Source organism: Saccopteryx bilineata, chromosome 7 (assembly GCF_036850765.1).
Source record: "Saccopteryx bilineata isolate mSacBil1 chromosome 7, mSacBil1_pri_phased_curated, whole genome shotgun sequence".
NCBI classification, from domain to species: Eukaryota; Metazoa; Chordata; class Mammalia; order Chiroptera; family Emballonuridae; genus Saccopteryx; species Saccopteryx bilineata.
In genome coordinates, this window is record NC_089496.1 from 57,431,372 (window position 1) to 57,448,091 (window position 16,720).

Sequence of the window (16,720 nt, forward strand, 5' to 3'; positions counted from 1 at the left end):
CTTCAGCTTCTATATAGCGGCCGGCGCGCCTGTGCCGCCCAGATGCGAGCCTGGCGGCGCGGCGCTCTAGATTGACCGCTGCCTGCTCCGCTCCCGCAGCCTCGCGCCGCGCGCTGTCACCCGGTCCCCGTGCGTTCCGGTCTGCTGAGCAGCGGACTCCCACTGTGGGCGACATGCAGCCGAAGCACCCCACGCTCTTGGCCGCGGCGCTGATAGCGCTGGCGACGCTCGGAGGGCCGCCCGCGGGGCGGGCCAGCGCGAGCGCGGCGGGCTGGGGTCCCGTGGTGCGCTGCGAGCCGTGCGATGCGCAGGCGCTGGCCCAGTGCGCGCCGCCGCCCGCCGGGCCCGAGTGCGTGGAGCTGGTGCGCGAGCCCGGCTGCGGCTGCTGCCTGACGTGCGCGCTGCGCGAGGGCCAGGCGTGCGGCGTCTACACGGAGCGCTGCGGCGCGGGCCTGCGCTGCCAGCCGCAGCCGGGTGAGCCGCGCCCGCTGCGCGCGCTGCTGAAAGGCCTCGGGCTCTGCACCAACGGCACCGCCGCGGAGCTTCTGCGCGCCCCCCTGCGCCCCTCGCTGCCCGCACCAGGTGAGCTGCCCGCGCCAGGTGCGCCCCGGCTCCAATTGAATCGCGGGCACCAGGTGCGCCGCCGCAGCGCCTCCGGCCAACGACCGGGGGTGGGCGGCGCCCCTGCGGTGACTTCGCTGCTCTCCTCGCCCCCAAGGTTGTAGCTGGGGAGGCTGAGGCCCCTCGAGGCGAGGGCGCCGGCGGGAGGAACCCTCCACGGCCAGCCTCTCCGTTTTCTGAGTACTGAGTTCTTGCAAACTGCAAAGCGCTTCCGACGAAAATGGGTCGCAGATTTCGTGGGGAGGGAGCGGATAATGAGGTTGGTAGTCAATGGGAAGACCCTGGACGTGGGAGACTCCGAGCCCCCTTGAGCCCGCGCAGCGCAGGGGGACGTGGCGTGGCCTGTGCTGCCGGCTCTACAGTGTGGCCACGGTTCCGCCAACTAGGAGCGAGCGTGTCCACGCGGAGAATGCGGGGGGAGGGGCGGAATTAGACGTGAAAGGTGAGCAGGCAGGTGTTTTATCATGGTAACGTTTGCACATCAGTGACTCATCTCGGGGTGACCCAAAACGGGCCAAGTGGGAATCAGGTATCAGTGACTTTTGCGGTCGGACAACCTGAACTTCTGATTGAAGCGACTCTCCGAGGGCCCCCAGGGAGGCAGGGAGGAGGTCGGGGGCTGAAAGCCGGGAGCCACCATCTGCGTCCTCCCCCCGCCACGGTGGGGCGCTCACACGAATGTCAGGAGCTGGGGCTGCGGGCAGTGTGGGTCCACGGACTTCTACAACAGGAAGAGGGGGGGGGCAGAGGAAGCCCCTGGGCTGTTTGCTGCGACCCTGTGAAGTGGAAGGAATGCGTCCAGAGACCCAGAGGAAGATCCCCGCCCGCTGGGTGAAGCACTCGGCATTGGCCCCTTAAATTAGAAGTTAAATGAAGTTGGCATCCGGTCCCCCTGACGTGGAGCAGGCTCAGCCAGCCTTCCTTGGCGCGGGGAGTGGAGTCCCCACACCCACGCGGAAGGCTAGGAGAACTCTGCCCACGCCTCCAGCCACCAGCTGGAGGTGGAGGGGAGAGTCCCTTTATCATCCACGCTGCGTCTGCAGATCCTCACAGGGGAGAGGCGTGTTCTTACTAGGCAGTGCAGGCCCTGTTTCTCCCAGAGAAAGGGCCAGTTCCCGGATTGGTGGAAAGACAAAATCCCCCAGTGGCCTGAGGCGTCTCGGTTTCATACCAGGAAGACTTCAAGTCGCGAGGAGTGTTTGTCGTTGGCTGTGCCTGCACCTCCTTGCTCCTGTGCAGTTTGCGAAGTTCAGGAGGAGATCTGAGACGTCTTCATAGACAACTGTCTTTCTTAGTTACTTTATGGGGTATATTAATGACCACTATGAATGGGTGTGGTTTATTACAAAGTTCCAAAGAGCTCTAAGTGACTTTGAAACTCCATATGGGGTGGGGGGTGGGGGTAATTTTAAATGACAGTCAAAAGTTAAAATTCTCTGTTGCTTGCAAGGAACAGTTTCCTCTTCACACCTGAGTCATCAGGCATGTTACAGAGAAACCAAGGAAGTTTAAGAAATTACTCAGAGTTCTTGGAAAAGAACTGCAGAGATGCTTATTTGCATATTCTTAGCATCTCCTTTGCTCCAGCACTTGAAAGAAAGAAAGAAATTGAGAAAGCGAGAGAGAGAAAGAAAGAAAAGAAAGAAAGATGAAAGGAAATTGAAACCAAATCCTAACCTGGCCTGTGGTGACGCAGTGGAGAAAGGACTGACCTGGAACGCTGAGGTCGCTGGTTCAAAACCCTGTGCTCGCGCCCGGTCAAGGCACATACGACAGGCAGTCAGTGAGCAGCTAAAGGAAGCGGCTATGAATTGATACTTCTCTTTTCCCCACCCCTTCTTTCTCTCTCTCTCTCTCTCTCTCTCTCTCTCAAATCAATAAATAATATCTTATTTAAAAGTTGTTCTAAAAGAAACCAAATCATACCTATTAAAAGCCTACACACCATGGGCACTGGACCAGACTACTGTGCCTCCAGCACCAGGTCTGCTGGGGTCTATGCAACTCCTCCCCTCATGGGTCGCTTTGGGGGGGTGTGGGGGGAACAACATGGAGACCCAGAAAGAAGGGACTTCCCGCCCCGTGTCCCCCTTGAGTGCGGCCTGGGCCTGTGCCCCGTGCGTCCAGAGGACAGAGGAGCACGTGCAGGTGGAGCCCGCTGTCTCCCTGCCCCGCTTAGCACTAGGGGAGCGTTCCCCGCCTGCAGGGCTGAGCCGGATCCCAGCGCCAGAGGCCTTGGCAGGCTTCCCGGCACCGGCAGGCCACTACCGTGAAGGGAGGTTCAGCAGGAGCCGGGGCGTGGGGTTGCCCAGGCAGAACCGATTCAGGGCCAGAGGGCCCGGGAGGCCTGGGAGCACTGCTTGTCGGACTGAAGTGACCGTATGGCCACTGCCTGGCTGTGCAAACCCGGAGAAAGAGGGGACCCCCAGCCACGTGTCCCTGCCCTGGCCCCACACCAGCTTCACATGTGCTCACATGCCCACAGGGAGGAAAGACTCACCTGGAAAGATGCCCCAAGATTCAGGGACAGTGGGGCGGGGGTAGGGGTGGGGGTGGGGGGCTTGAGCACCCACAGACACGCCTCCCGAGTTCACAGGTGCAGCGGAGCGCTTTGTGGGGTGGAGAGAATTCAAGTGCAGCCCTTTGCTTGGTGGCAGTCCGGCCAGCAGCACCCCCCCCCAGTCAGAATTCCTGCTGGGCTGCCTCACCCAGCACTTCTGACTCAGTGTGTGGCGGGGGGGGGGGGGGGCGTTTGTCCAGCCTCAGCTCTGCCTCCTCCTAGGGGAGGAGGGGACACCTGCAAGCTGCCTGGGCACCTACTTTTTCATTCTAAAAGATGCATCTCAAGGCAAAACCACTACCGTTATTACCAGTGTGACGGGTGACGCTTGACCAAGGTGTATTCTGGAGCACACTTGGGATTGTGGAATGATGTTTCCACGGAGCTGTGGCTTGGCTCAGTCGTTAGATTTTGAGGGTTTTGCTGTTAACCCTCTCATCCCTGTGTCTTTCCAGCAAACGGCAGTGAGTCAGAGGAAGACCCCGGTGCGGGGACTACGGACAGCCCAGCGCTCCCTGACACACACCGGGTCCCCGACTCCATGCTCCACCCCGGCCACGTCAAGATGGACACCATCAAGAAAGGGCAGAACAGAGACAGCCAGCGCTACAAGGTCGACTATGAGGCCCAGACCACGGACACCCAGAACTTCTCCACCGAGTCCAAACTGGAGACGGAATATGTGAGACCCAGTTTCTACATTCCTGGTGAAGGGTGGCCGGGCCCTGGGGACCCCATCCAGTGTGCAAGGGGCAGCTGCCAGCCCCTCCTAATGTACGGGAGAGTGACCAGTCAGTGACCCTTCCCTAGGGGATTTCAGGAGGGCCCAGGTTTTAAATACTGGTGTGTTTACAAGCCTGTACACTAAAGAGAAACATTCACATGAACTGGCTTTATCCCGTTCACCTGGTCTCTCTCTGAGTGTCCTGGCCTTGGGTGACTGTCCCCACTTCCAGGCCTTGTCTGGGGACGCGCAAGAGATGGGGCCCAGGTTGGCATCCTCGTGGGAGCCATGACAACTGAGCCAGGCAGCAGATAGTCAGGGGCGCCCTGCAGGTCCCGCTGGGCGGGCTCCGTGGCGGCCGGGGCTTGATCTGAGGAGGCAGCTGAGCTCGGGAGTGACCGCCTGCCTCCCCCCCAGGGGCCCTGCCGTCGGGAGATGGAGGAGACTCTAAGCCTCCTCAAGTTCCAGAACTCGCTGAGCCCCGGGGGCGTCCACATCCCCAACTGCGACAAGAAGGGCTTCTACAAGAGGAAGCAGGTGAGCGTGTCCGCGCGGGTCCCGTCCCTCTCGGCCCTCAGGACGAGGAGGAGCCGCCCCGCGTCCCGGCTGCAGCCCGGGCACCGCCCGCCTGTGTCCGAGCAGCGCCCTGTCCCCCTGTGTTAGCCGTGAAGGGACACAGACAGGCTGGCGCCTTCCTGCCACAGCGTCGCGGGGTGACACTCACTGTGGCAGGAAGTTCCGAGTGGCCTGAGGGCATGTGACAGCAAGCTGCCCTGAGACCTCCCACCCAAGCCCTCTGACCGTGACCAGCTGTGACAGGTCCACACGCATAGGACACGGAGGTCTTTGAAGCCACAGGGACTGCACCTCCACAGGTCCCGGTGACAACCGTCTGGCTTTCTAATCAGACAATTCCGTCACGGTATCCACAGAATTAGCCACAGAATATGTTGTCACAGTGGCCTCCCTCAGAGCCCCATTTTCTCCAGTGACCATCAGTCCCTGGGCCTCCTTGTCGCACCTGTTTTCCATCTGTCACTGTTCAGCAAAGTCACACTGAGAACCCAGCATGTCTACAGCACGAGGTGTGCTCTGAGGGGCAGACCTGACGAGCACGGGGCCCAGGGGACATTGCCGTCCCCTCCCCAGCACACAGGCCTTCAGGGCCGACAGGTCCAGTGTGTTTATCCCAGACCCCGAGGGACACAAAACCACCCTGCCCCCGTACCAGCGCCCGCCACCTGCCAGGCACACCTGGCTGCCTCTCCGGGGCGCCTTCCTGGGGTAGCGCAGGGAGACACCTGGGTTCCTCACGGCCTGCTCTGCATGCGGCTGGGGCCCCCGTCCCTGCCTCAGGGCTCCCCCACTCCCCAGTGGGAGCCCCCAGGGGCTCACGCCCACCCTCTCTTCTCTGCGCAGTGCCGCCCGTCCAAAGGCAGGAAACGGGGCACCTGCTGGTGCGTGGATCGCTACGGGCAGCCCCTCCCCGGCTACAACACCAGCAGCAAAGGGGACCTGCAGTGTGACAACGCGGAGAGCCAGTGACGCAGCCACGTAAGCTCGGGGCCGGGTGGCTCGGGGTCCACGGCCTCTGCCCTGGCTGTCCCTCTCGGAAGGGATGGGGCTGGAGGGTGGGTCTGCAGATGGAGGACGGACACAGGACAGACCTGACCCCCGAGGAAGGGGGGGGAGGCCCCAGCCCCAGAACCGGAGAGCAGGAACGGGGTGTTCTTGTCTCAGACGCTGCCCGTCATCACAACGACCCGGCAGTGTGCGCCTTCGCGCGCACACACAGCGCACGCTCCTCAGGGACGCGCTCCTCCCGGCGAGCCCGCCGGCTCCTCCACCTGCAGAGACGAAGCCCCTCAGCCCAGAAGACCCTGTTACAGACCGTGGTTTCTGAACTAAAGATGTCTTTTTTTTTCTTTTTTTTTTTACACACACACACACACCCTGCCCCCGTAAAATACATGACGGATCCTCTGATCATCTGTGATTCCTTGGATTTCAATCAAGTTGATTGAAATCTAAGACACACTTGAAACCGCCGTTTTGAAGAGAGCTGTCGTCTTTGGTATTGTCTTTGAATACGTGGGAGAGTTATCGATGTGGGGGGAAGAAAAGAATAAATATAGTTCCTTTCTTTCTCCTCGGGACACATGTAAAGCAAACAGAAGAAAATCTCCTGTTTTAGTTAGGTTTTTCTTTCCTTGCATGTTGGAAAGAGCAGTTCTGGTTGTAGGGCGGCTGTGGTGAGAATGTCACAGGCACCTGACAAGCTCTTTTTTTTTTTTTTTTTTTTGTATTTTTCTGAAGCTGGAAACGGGGAGAGACAGTCAGACTCACTCCCGCATGCGCCCGACCGGGATCCACCTGGCACGCCCACCAGGGGGCGACACTCTGCCCACCCGGGGGTGATGCTCTGCTCCTCTGGGGCATCGCTCTGTCGCGACCAGAGCCACTCTAGCACCTGGGGCAGAGGCCAAGGAGCCATCCCCAGCGCCCGGGCCATCTTTGCTCCAATGGAGCCTCGGCTGCGGGAGGGGAAGAGAGAGACAGAGAGGAAGGAGAGGGGGAGGGGTGGAGAAGCAGATGGGCGCTTCTCCTGTGTGCCCTGGCCGGGAATCGAACCCGGGTCCCCCGCACGCTAGGCCTACGCTCTACCACGGAGCCAACCGGCCAGGGCCTGACAAGCTCTTTGCTCAGTGAACTGGGGGGCCCTGGGCGTCCCCGTGGGATGGTCCCAGAGCCGGGCTGGGGCATTCTGTTGCCAAGGGGGGGAATTGATTCAATCTCTCTCTTTTTCTGCTTGTTTTAGTCCGTGCGGAGCTGCAATGCACCTGTTTTGCACAAAAGACGGCCAAGGACCCGACCAGCGTCTGGCTACTGCCTCGATCCCTATTTCTTTCCTGTGGTGAATTGATTTTTTTTTTTTAATCGAAGTTTAAAACGTGATGTTGGCAATCCCTGGGGTTTTTCTAAGGGGTGACCCTGAGTGGCCTTCTGCTTCCCAGTAGCCAGTGAGACTGCGTGATTTTTCTTGTCGCTTCCTTTGAAACTGCTTATAAACTCGAGCCCAGTGCCGCTGAGCACCCCTCCCCCCACCGTCACCGTCCTGGACCCCCGCGCTGGCCAACTCGGCCGCTACTCAGCTTCACGCCTTAGCACCCCTGCCGCTGAAGCAGACACACGCCGTCCCCCCCGTGACCCGAGCCCGGGCGAGCGGCGGCCCCTGCACGCAGGTGTCCGCGCATCCAGACGCCCCAGCCACCAGCAGAGAGCTGCATTCCCTCCACCCAGAAGAGTCCCTATCTTCGGAGGGGCCTGTCCTGCTTGGGGACACGTGAAGACAGTGAGGTGGAGGCTTTGCTGATTCAAACAAAGACCAAGGACGTTCTCTGGAAGCCTGGGCCCCTGTGTAGCGGATGGTTCGTGAGGCAGCTTCCTGAGGACGCAGCTTGCTGCCGGCCCCTGCAGGGCAGGGGGACCGAGGGGCGGAGGGGCTGGGGGGGCGAGCACCAGGCCACCATTTCCAGAGGCGTGCCTCCTCCGGACGGAGGGATCTCCAGACATTATGCCTACCCTATTATTAGCTTTTCTTTATTTTTTTAATCAAGTTTTCAGGAAAAAAAAAAAACACATATTTTTGAAAAATTGGTCTCACTGTGTATTTATGATGGGTTAATAAAGTTTTTACCGTAAAAAAAAAAAAAAAAAAAAAAAGCGCTGCCCCCGTGTCAGTGACCGGCTCGGGGTCTGGAGAGGTGATGTCCTCCTAGTCGGAGCTTCACTGTAAACTGAGGCCCACGGCCCCACCGGTGACATCCCAGGAGGTCGGGTGTCGGCCGCAGTCCATCACGGAGGCGGGGGGGGGGGGGGGGGGGGGGGGGGGGGCGTCAGGCTGCGGCTGATCAGAAGGGGCGTCTCTGAGACTCTCGCTGCACTTGGGTTTTGTCTCAATTGTCCAGCACGGAGGGACACACCGGCGTGAGGCGGCCTTGCCCCTTGGTCTCTGCTTGGAGAAGGGACGCAGCAGGAGGAGACCCCTGGACACGTTGGGCGGGATTCTGACTCTGTCCCTTTAGGGCATCGAAGGACAGACTTTGTTTCAAGAACTCGGGTGTGGAGTCACTCCCGAGCTCTCAACCAAGCCTCTGAGTCAGGTCCTTATCACAGCAGTGTGTGCTGAGCAGTGAGCACCACGTGTTCAGAAGCCTGGCGCTGGGACTTCTGAAGGGCGGGGGGACCTGGGAGGTGACATGGGAGCCAGGAAGCACAGCCTGGGGCCTGGGGGGCGGGAAGGGGGGCACCTGCAAAGTCACGAGGCCCAGCAGGGAGAGCTGGAGCCGGGGGCCTCCCTGCTCAGGGAGGGGAGCTGTTACTTTCACATGTTGCTGGAGTCCGTTTGCTAGTTGTATTTGTGGAGGATTTTGTGTCCGTACGCTGGACATGGACTTCTCAGGTCATTCCTGGGGATTTGGCAGAGGGAGACTGGCAGGCGTGGGGTCAGAGGCGGGAGGGAGACCGCAGAAGAAGCTGGGAGCTACGCAGTTGGAGGGAGGTGACCTGGGGTGATGAGAGGCTTTGGCCACCCCCCCCTACCCCACCCCACCCCCCGGCCAAGATAGGGACAGAGAGTCGGGAAGAGCAAGCCGGTTAGCGTCGGAGGAGGAAGGGATCCAGGGAGCAGGGGGACCATGTGCTCAGGGCTCAGCCGTGCAGGCGGGCCAGCAGGGCGTCCACCTACAGAGGCCGCTCCAGCCCTGCAGAGAACGGAGGCGACAACCGACAGAAGAGGAGAGAGTGCGGGAGCTAATTAAGGAGTGTCTGTTCTGCGTATCAGACGGGAGAAACCCCAGCCTATCTACCAGTGGAGGGGACAGGGCCGACGGAGAATTAAGGCAACAGAAGGCATGAGGGAGGACCCAGCCCTGGGGTGACGGACACCGCTGGGCAGTGGGGGATGCTGGTCTGGGGCCAACCTCGATGAAGCAGACCCTCCCGTGCAGCAGGACCAGAGAGCTGCCTGCAGAAGGGGCGGGTACACAAACTGTCCACAGCAGTAACAATGTGCCAAGTAGGGTGTTTATTTTCTTGCACCGTGCAAGCGTGTTTGACAAGGTATCCAAAGCATGTCTTCACATGTAGCAACATCGCCACATCTGGCTGTGATGACACAATCAACCCTCAACTTTCCCTGCAAATTTACACCAACCGCGGCTCGTGGATCCTTTTGGTGTAAAGTCATCGAGTTGCTTGAAAAAAATTTAAAAAAATCACGGCGACACATTTGATTTTGCGTTTCCTAGGGCAGGGCTTTCCCAAGCTCTTTACAAACAGAAGCACAGACCTTTGAAGAACTAAAACACAAGTATTTAGATACAACGTGGCGAGAAGTGTCTCATGATATATGTTATTATAGCACAAGTTACTGTATAGAAAACAAGTGAATAAATAAACAACGGCTTCAGGTAGCAAGTAGGACACATGGAGTATAAAGTGGTTCCTCTATATAAATACATATACATATAGATAAGTGAGTGTGTTCTGGGATATAAATACACTATGTACTTAAATATTTCATTGAAGGAATCAGTCGTGCTGCTTCTGTTCTCACAGAAAACTCCGATGGCAGTTGAGGTCCCCTCGGGCCTCCGGGGACCCTGAGATCTTCAGCCCGGTCAAGGGGTTCACACACCAGCAGAGCCCCAGCTCTCCGTCCAGGGATGTCTCGCACTGCAAAGACCAGAGGCAGGGTCAGAGCAGCTTGCCCAGCACCACGCAGAGAGCACGCGGCCAGCCGGCCGGGAGCTCAGACCACGGGCCCCCGTCGCTAGCTCTGACCACGGGCGACGGCAAACCCGCCCCCTGCCTGGGTCTCCTCATAAGTTGAGACTAAGGTCAAGTGTGCAGTGAGCTAAGGATTCCACGCGTGTGCAACGCGGCACGCTGTGTGCACGGCTGTCTGCGTCAGGGCCTCGCTGCTTTAGCCACGAAGTCCCACCTTGGTAGGAACAGACCCTGTCCTCTGTTTCCTCCCTAATATCCACAGAGCCCGGGATCCACGGAGCCCTCACCCGCTCCTGAGACCGAGTCTGGTTTGTTTCTACCTCCTTGATCGCCTGGCGAGTCCAGAAAATGCTACTGTGTCTAATTACAGCCAGTCCAGAAAGTGCTACTGTGTCTCCTGCCCCCTCTGTGGGGAGAACAGCAGCAAGGGATGTTCACACTAAACAGGACACTAAACCTCCTTGGCAGGGCTGTTTCGTCCGGTCCTGTCGTGAGACCCGACTTGTCTCTAGAAAGGGAGGGGCTATGAGGACGCTCAGCCCAGGGCCCCCTCCTGAGCGTGGTGTCCTGTCCCGGGCTGTCCGCTCCTAGAGCCAGGAGGCCGGACCGTCCTTCACAGGCCGGGTGGTGGGACTTTCACTGCATGTTGGAGGGAAGCAGAAAGGCCTGGGGGAGCAGGGGGGACAGGTACCTGTTTGTGGTGATAGAACCCATTCTTGGGGGGGCAGGTACCTGTTTGTGGTGATAGAACCCATTCTTGGGGGGGCAGGTACCTGTTTGTGGTGATAGAACCCATTCTTGGGGGGGCAGGTACCTGTTTGTGGTGATAGAACCCATTCTTGTGGCAGTTGGGCAGGTAGAACTTGTAAGGGCCGTCCCCCGCTGTCTCCTGCTCCCTGGCTAGTCTCTCCAGCACCTCATACAGTTCCCGCTGGCAAGGACCCTGAAACAGCCATCGGATGTTGGGATGAATAATGAGCAAAACTGAATTCCCAGCCCTGGCGACAGACGGAAGAGGTGTTGTGCGCCTCGGGGGAGGCCCGGACAGGACTTCCTCTGGGCCTCCACCTCTCGCCCGTGGGCAGGAGGGCCGCGTGGCTCTGTCCCGAGGTGTTCGAGATGCAGGTCGGGGCCCACGACCTTTGCACCAAACACCCCCGGGGAGGGGGGTTGAGAGCTTCCCTTCACCCTCTTGCCCTCCTCCTCCCGACCCCGTGGGCCAGAGTGGTCCAGACAGACACCCGGTGGATGAGAGGACGGCTCCCTCTCTGAAGGGTTGGATTTAGCCACCGAGATTTCTACAGCCATGAACGACTTGGCTGTCCCCGACAAGGTGAGCCCCATCGGGGGAGGATGAAGGCGTTCGTCCGGGTGATCTGAGCAAGAACGAGCGTGTCAGGTGAAATTCCGAGGCGTCTAGAGCACAGCTGGGTCCCCGCCTGGTCCCGGGTGTGCAGGTGGGGAAACCAGTGCTCTGTGTCCCCTCCCTACACCGCAGCCCCAGCCGCCCCAACTTCGGTTCTTTGTCGCCCTCAAGTGGTAGAATTAAAAATGGACGGCGCCGGAGAGGCTGGGTGGGGTGGGTCACCGATTGGGGCGGGGGGGGGGGGGGGGGGGGGGCCGATTCGAGTTCGAGGAAGATCAAGTTCTGCAGATGGACGGTGGTGATGGCTGCCGAACACAGTCCTCGCTGCCACAGCACTTTGTGCTTTAAAACGGTGAAAACGCTAAATTTTACGTTACACGTCTGAAACGACGACGATTTTTAAAGGGGTGCAGGAGACGCCGCAGGGGAGGGCTCTGTGAAGTCCTGAGCTCAGTTTCAGGATAGTAAACTCGGTGCCCTTCAGACAGGGTCCTCTCTGCTGCTCTTAGTTAGAGATGAGCACAGAGAGGTGAAGTAACATATCTAAGCTGCACAGCAGAAACTGCCCTCTCTTTTTATCCACAGGAAATTCTGCTGAGAGTTTACGTCCTTGTCTCAAAAGCTTGGCAGAACTCCGCTGAGGCGTGTTGGCCGGGCTTTGGGGGCGTGTCTGTGTCCAGGGCTCAGCGCCAGGGGGGGAACCCCACGCGCCTGCGGGGCCCAGCGGGTCTCACCTTCCTGTTCTTGATGTCGGAGAGGTCCAGTGCCTTGATGCTCTCGTAGTTACTGATGGCGTTCCAGAGGAGGGGCAGGTCCTCGCCGGAGTGCCCCTGGGTCACCTCCTCGCTCTTGGGGGACATGTTCCCTGATGTCATGGGTTCCTGGGCATCTGAAAATGGAACACCAGGGCCGGGTGAGCCCTCCTGATGCACCTGCACCTCCCCTTCCCCCAACGGCTTCTGGGAAGGTCTGAGCTGGGGGTCTGGCAAGGGTGCCCAGTGACTCCACTTCCCCAGCAGTGGGAGAGGGAGACCCTGCACCTTTGCCAGGCTGGGGAGAGCCCCGGAGAAGCCACCGGTTATGGTGGTCCAGTCCCTGACCCCCCAGCCTCAGCTTCCCCTGCCCCCCCCCACACACACACACGCAGGGAGCGTTCTAGCGATTCCATGGGAGCTGGTGCTGGGGTCACTCAGGAGGGGGTCCTCGTCGCAGTCGTCCCCTTCCCCCTCAGGGGCTCAGCCTTCCCACAGACAGGGCGGCCTTCTCCGCCACCCCCAGCCGGGGTGGGAGGACCCGCAGAAATCTTGCCGATCGCCCACAGGTTTGGAAAGGGTGCCTGACAGAACCTCCCTCTTCCTCCCGAGGGATCCCTGGGGAACCCTTGCCTTTAAGGACCAGGGAGACCGTATTTTATTAACTCTGGGGACAGAGAACCAGCAGTGAAGCCCCTTGTCCCCTTCGAGGAGGGCCGGACCCTTCCACAGACTCCAGTGGGAGAGCTGGGAGGTAGGAAGTGGGTGGAAAGAGGAAGCAGGCCCTCTGTTTCCCACTGCAAATAAATCCCCGCTGAATTCAGACACTGTTGTCTGTGGCTTGCATGAGGCGAAATTTTCAGCCTAAACTCTCACATGTTCTGTAAACAACTGGGAAGCACAGACTGTCTCCACAGGAGACATTCCAAACACTGCAGGGAGAGGGGGTACAGGGAGAGGGGGCGCAGGGAGAGGGAGCGCAGGGAGAGGGGGCGCAGGGAGAGGGGGCGCAGGGAGAGGGGGCGCAGGGAGAGGGGGCGCAGGGAGGGTTCCCACCCCAGGCTCCAGGCCTCCAGCTGCCCAGGTCCCACAGAGAGGACAGCCAGGGGCCCGTGAGTGACACTCCCGCCCACCCTCCACCCTCACCGCTGGGTGTGTACCTATCTCATGGGCTGCCGCTGTTCTGTGCTCTCTCCTCATTTCTCCTCCCTGCCTTGGGGCACCCCCCACAGGGCCATGCAGTGCTGGGGGTCTTGCAGGCTTTGGCCCCAAGCTCTGGGACTGGGCAGGTGTGCCCCGCACTGGCTATAGGCTTTGGTGGACCCTGTCTGCCACAGGCTTGCTCATCCATCCCAGGGGAGGGGATCAGGTGGAGGGATGGCCGTACCTGTGGCCTCGTCGCTGGGCGCGACGTCTGACTCAGGCCTGCAGGTGCCCTGGCCGCGGAGGAGGGCTTGCAGGGGCCGGGACTCCCCAGGAAGCGCTTGACAGGTGAGTCCGCGGGCGCAGCGCGCAGTGGACATTCCGCAGGCAGCGCCCAGCTGCAGGGCGCACATCGGGCAGCAGCCGCAGCGGGCAGAGGTGGAGATCTCCGGGCACGAGGCGGGCACAGGCGGGCAGAGCGCGACCGTCTCCGCGGAGCAGGGCGCGCATTGCCACAGCTGGGGAGCGCCCGCGGCTGCGCCGAGCTGGACGGCCAGCAGGAGGAGGAGCGGCCAGGTGGGGGCAGTGGAAACCGCCAGCATCGTCGGCAGGAGTAGCAGACAGGAACCGGCGCTCGGGGCTCGTGGGGTGGTGGCGCGCAAGGACCGGTGCTCGCTGCTGGTGGCTCGCTGGGCGGTGGCGGCTGCCGGTGCTCGCTGAGCTGTGGCTGCTGGCTGGGCGCTGCGCGCCTTATGAAGGGCTCGGGGGGCCGGGTCACCGGTCGCCGGAGGTTAATGATTGGCAGACGTGTGCGCTCACCGAGAGTGTTCAAAATAAGTTTGTTTTGCTCGTGTGCTCAAGGCCCTGCGCAAAGCGTGGGTGGAAGGAGGGTAAAGTGTTTTGTCCTGTTGTGATGGGGTTCCCACTTGGAGCCAAAGTGCAGTGGTAACCAGGAGGGCAGGGCCAGGTGGAGGAGGGCTTGCTGGCTCTGTTCTGAAGGAACCCTGCTCAGCTGGGGAGAGCCCTAGAGGTCAGCCAGGGGAGGTCAGCGTGCACACACACACACACAGCTGTTTCAAGTAGGGAAACCAAGGCCCAGAGAGAGGAGGGGAGGACCACTTAGGACCAAGGTGTCCGCTGGCCTGGCTGCGTCCCAGGGGGTAAGCCCAGCAGCACCTTCCTTCTGCGGGAAGGAGGTCCCTGTTATGGACCGAACACGAGTTAACTATTGATCGGAGCCCAAATTGATTATAAATTTAAAAAGCCTTTATTAGCTGGCTGGCAACTGCTAGCTGAGAAACAGCTAACAGCCCCAAGCCTAGGGAGAGAGCAGTATTTAAGGGAATAAACCACGAAGTCATAGCTGTTACAATGTGTATGCACCAACATTCTCAACATTTCGGTAGAAAGCATTTTTGTTCTAAAGCTGATTACAGTTTCTTCCTGTAAGTGCTGCAAGGCTAAAAGCATAAAACTACATCCTGATTCTGTAGGCAAGATTTAAGTCAAGATATCTCACTAGTTGGGCTAGTAAAAATTTTCTTCTCTAAGCTAGGGCCACAGGCAAGCTCCGGTCAACGCTTAACTTCCTTGTACAGACTATTGGGGATTTTCTACTCTAAGCAGCTACTCAAAGCAAGTTTAAAGTTCCTCTTTAAGTCTAACTCTCTCTACACAATACTGAGGTCCCTATCACAGTCCCCAGCCCAGGGAACTCCAGTCTCACAGCCGTTCCCAGGAGGGAGGGAGGGAAGGAGGGAGGAAGGGACAGACAGACAGTCCATCCCAGAGCGAGGCCTCCCTAGGCCCACCCAGACCACCGACTGATTTGTTAACTGCACCTCCAAACAGAAGAGAGTTTGGGGGCCCAGGGACAGAGAGGGCCAAGGTGCAGGGGGACTCCCAGACCCCAGGCCGCCTCTGACTTTCTGACTTGGGCCAAATGTTTATTAGGAATCGGACACCAAGGCCTCCTCTTTAGTGAGAATTCTTGTTCCTCGGATAGTCTCTTCCCTTGCAAGAACGGATGGCCCCACTGTCCCCGGGAGCTGCAGGTGCTTTCGCCGGAACCTGGTCCCTGAAACGAGGCTGCTGTGTATTTACTGAGGGAGAAGAGGCTCCGGAATTGGGGAAAGTAATGCAAGTTCAGTGAAATTTCCAAGTGAAGTAAAAATGAGAAGGTACAGAATGTGCCGTCGTCTGTGTATATATATATATTTGTCATACATGCTAGGAACAGACTGGTCACCGTCAATCTCAGTGGATCGAACCTCTGTTATCAGTGCCTTGGAGGGAGGGGGTGCAAAATTAGGAGACTGGGAGAGAGATGGGGCTCCCCAGGTTTAACCCTCCTGGGTTTATGTTATCCGGTAAAACTGCATTTTGTATCGTCAGGCACTTACTCAAGAATAATCCAATTAAAATTAACGTGCTAACTAACTCCTTTTCCGGCCACGGCGCCCCCGGGCCTTGGATGCATCCACGGAAGGTCACCGCGTCTCCTCAACGGCGATCAAAATCAGGTGGTAAAACGGATGACAGCTGCAAGTTTCGGGTCATGTTCGTCATTATTTTTCGAGAGCAAAGTTCGGTGTCGGTTTAGGAGTGGACCAATGCTTCTGACCGGGTTGGCACCGATGCTGATGTTGGCTGCCACCCGACTTCACTTCCGGAAGAGCGTGTGCTCCACGCAGAATCAGGGTGTACCCAGAAATGTTTTCTTCATGTCAGTGAAAGAGGGTCACCTGCTCGTGCCCAGCCACGGTCACCCACTTGTGCTCCTGCCTGGGAGGCTACACCCTCCCTCCCCGAGGTCTGGCTCATCTGGCACGTAGTGGAAACTCCCGTGGTGGGGGGGGGGGGTCGATTTCCCAATGTCTCCACTGCTTGCCTCATCTAGCAGCAAAACAAACGGCCACCAAGCCCAACCCCTCTGCCCCCTTCCCTGACCCCACATGCCAAGAGAGGACCTTCCCTGGGGGCCTGGGGGCCACCTGTCTGTCCTGCGAGATACGTGGCCCTGCCTGTAGCAGGCTGAGTCACAGTGAGGTGGTTGTGCTCATGGTCATTTCTGGGATCGTCCTGAGCCCAGCCCAACCCACCCCAGGGTCTGAGCAGGGGAAGGGGCGCTCTCTGTGGGACCCCACAGTGCAGGGCGGCATACCCTGGAGCAGGGGTCCCCAGACTTTTTACACAGGGGGCCAGTTCACTGTCCCTCAGACCGTTGGAGGGCCGGACTATAAAAAAAAAAACAACTATAAACAAATCCCTATGCACACTGCACACATCTTATTTTAAAGTAAAAAAATAAACGGGAACAAATATAATATTTAAAATAAAGAACAAGTAAATTTAAATCAACAAACTGACCAGTATTTCAATGGGAACTATGGGCCTGCCTTTGTCTAATGAGATGGTCAATGTCCGGTTCCATACTTGTCACTGCTAGCCGTAACCAGTGCTATGACGCTCTTCCGGAGCCGTGACGCGTGCCTCCTGCGTCACTGGAAGTAGTGCAGTGCGTGAGCGACGCTGCGCTTTGCGGCAGAGCCGCAGACAGTCCTCCAGGAGCACAGGATGCATCTGTGCATCTGCATCCTGTGCTGCTCTCACTGCCCACCCGTGACAGAGGTGCCCCTTCCGGAAGTGCGGCGGGGGCCGGATAAGTGGCCTCAGGGGGCCGTAGTTTGGGGACCCCTGCCCTGGAGCTCCAGCTTCCCCCCCGCCCAATCCTCGCCCTGTGGACTCCTTCATGTCCTCTCCCC

General features: G+C 59.0%; 2 protein-coding genes across 2 annotated transcripts; one reads left to right on the forward strand and one right to left on the reverse strand.

Annotated features, from left to right (window-relative positions):
* Positions 1 to 39: 39 nt before the first annotated feature.
* On the forward strand, positions 40 to 7,611 carry IGFBP3 (insulin like growth factor binding protein 3). The gene is made up of 5 exons (XM_066239893.1): positions 40 to 582; positions 3,637 to 3,863; positions 4,323 to 4,442; positions 5,325 to 5,459; positions 6,724 to 7,611. Exons 1-4 carry the CDS (start codon positions 174 to 176, stop codon positions 5,448 to 5,450), a joined length of 882 nt encoding a protein of 293 aa, XP_066095990.1. The 5' UTR covers positions 40 to 173; the 3' UTR covers positions 5,451 to 5,459; positions 6,724 to 7,611.
* Positions 7,612 to 8,976: 1,365 nt separating this feature from the next.
* Positions 8,977 to 13,690, reverse strand: IGFBP1 (insulin like growth factor binding protein 1). The gene is made up of 4 exons (XM_066239570.1): positions 13,201 to 13,690; positions 11,796 to 11,950; positions 10,510 to 10,638; positions 8,977 to 9,641 (listed from the first exon to the last, which is right to left on the reverse strand). The coding sequence occupies exons 1-4, from the start codon at positions 13,556 to 13,558 to the stop codon at positions 9,519 to 9,521; spliced, it is 765 nt and encodes a 254-aa protein (XP_066095667.1). The 5' UTR covers positions 13,559 to 13,690; the 3' UTR covers positions 8,977 to 9,518.
* Between the last annotated feature and the right edge of the window lie 3,030 nt (positions 13,691 to 16,720).

Bases quoted from the DNA above. Each gene is read 5' to 3' on its own strand.
- IGFBP1 (XM_066239570.1), bottom strand. From the start codon at position 13,558: ATGCTGGCGGTTTCCACTGCCCCCACCTGGCCGCTCCTCCTCCTGCTG. The intron at 11,951-13,200 runs GTACGGCCATCC...TTCCATTTTCAG, and splicing joins GCCCAGCGACGAGGCCACAG to ATGCCCAGGAACCCATGACA. The intron at 9,642-10,509 runs GTACCTGCCCCC...TGGTCTTTGCAG, and splicing joins GGTTCTATCACCACAAACAG to TGCGAGACATCCCTGGACGG.
- IGFBP3 (XM_066239893.1), top strand. From the start codon at position 174: ATGCAGCCGAAGCACCCCACGCTCTTGGCCGCGGCGCTGATAGCGCTG. The intron at 583-3,636 runs GTGAGCTGCCCG...GTGTCTTTCCAG, and splicing joins CCCCTCGCTGCCCGCACCAG to CAAACGGCAGTGAGTCAGAG. The intron at 4,443-5,324 runs GTGAGCGTGTCC...TTCTCTGCGCAG, and splicing joins GCTTCTACAAGAGGAAGCAG to TGCCGCCCGTCCAAAGGCAG.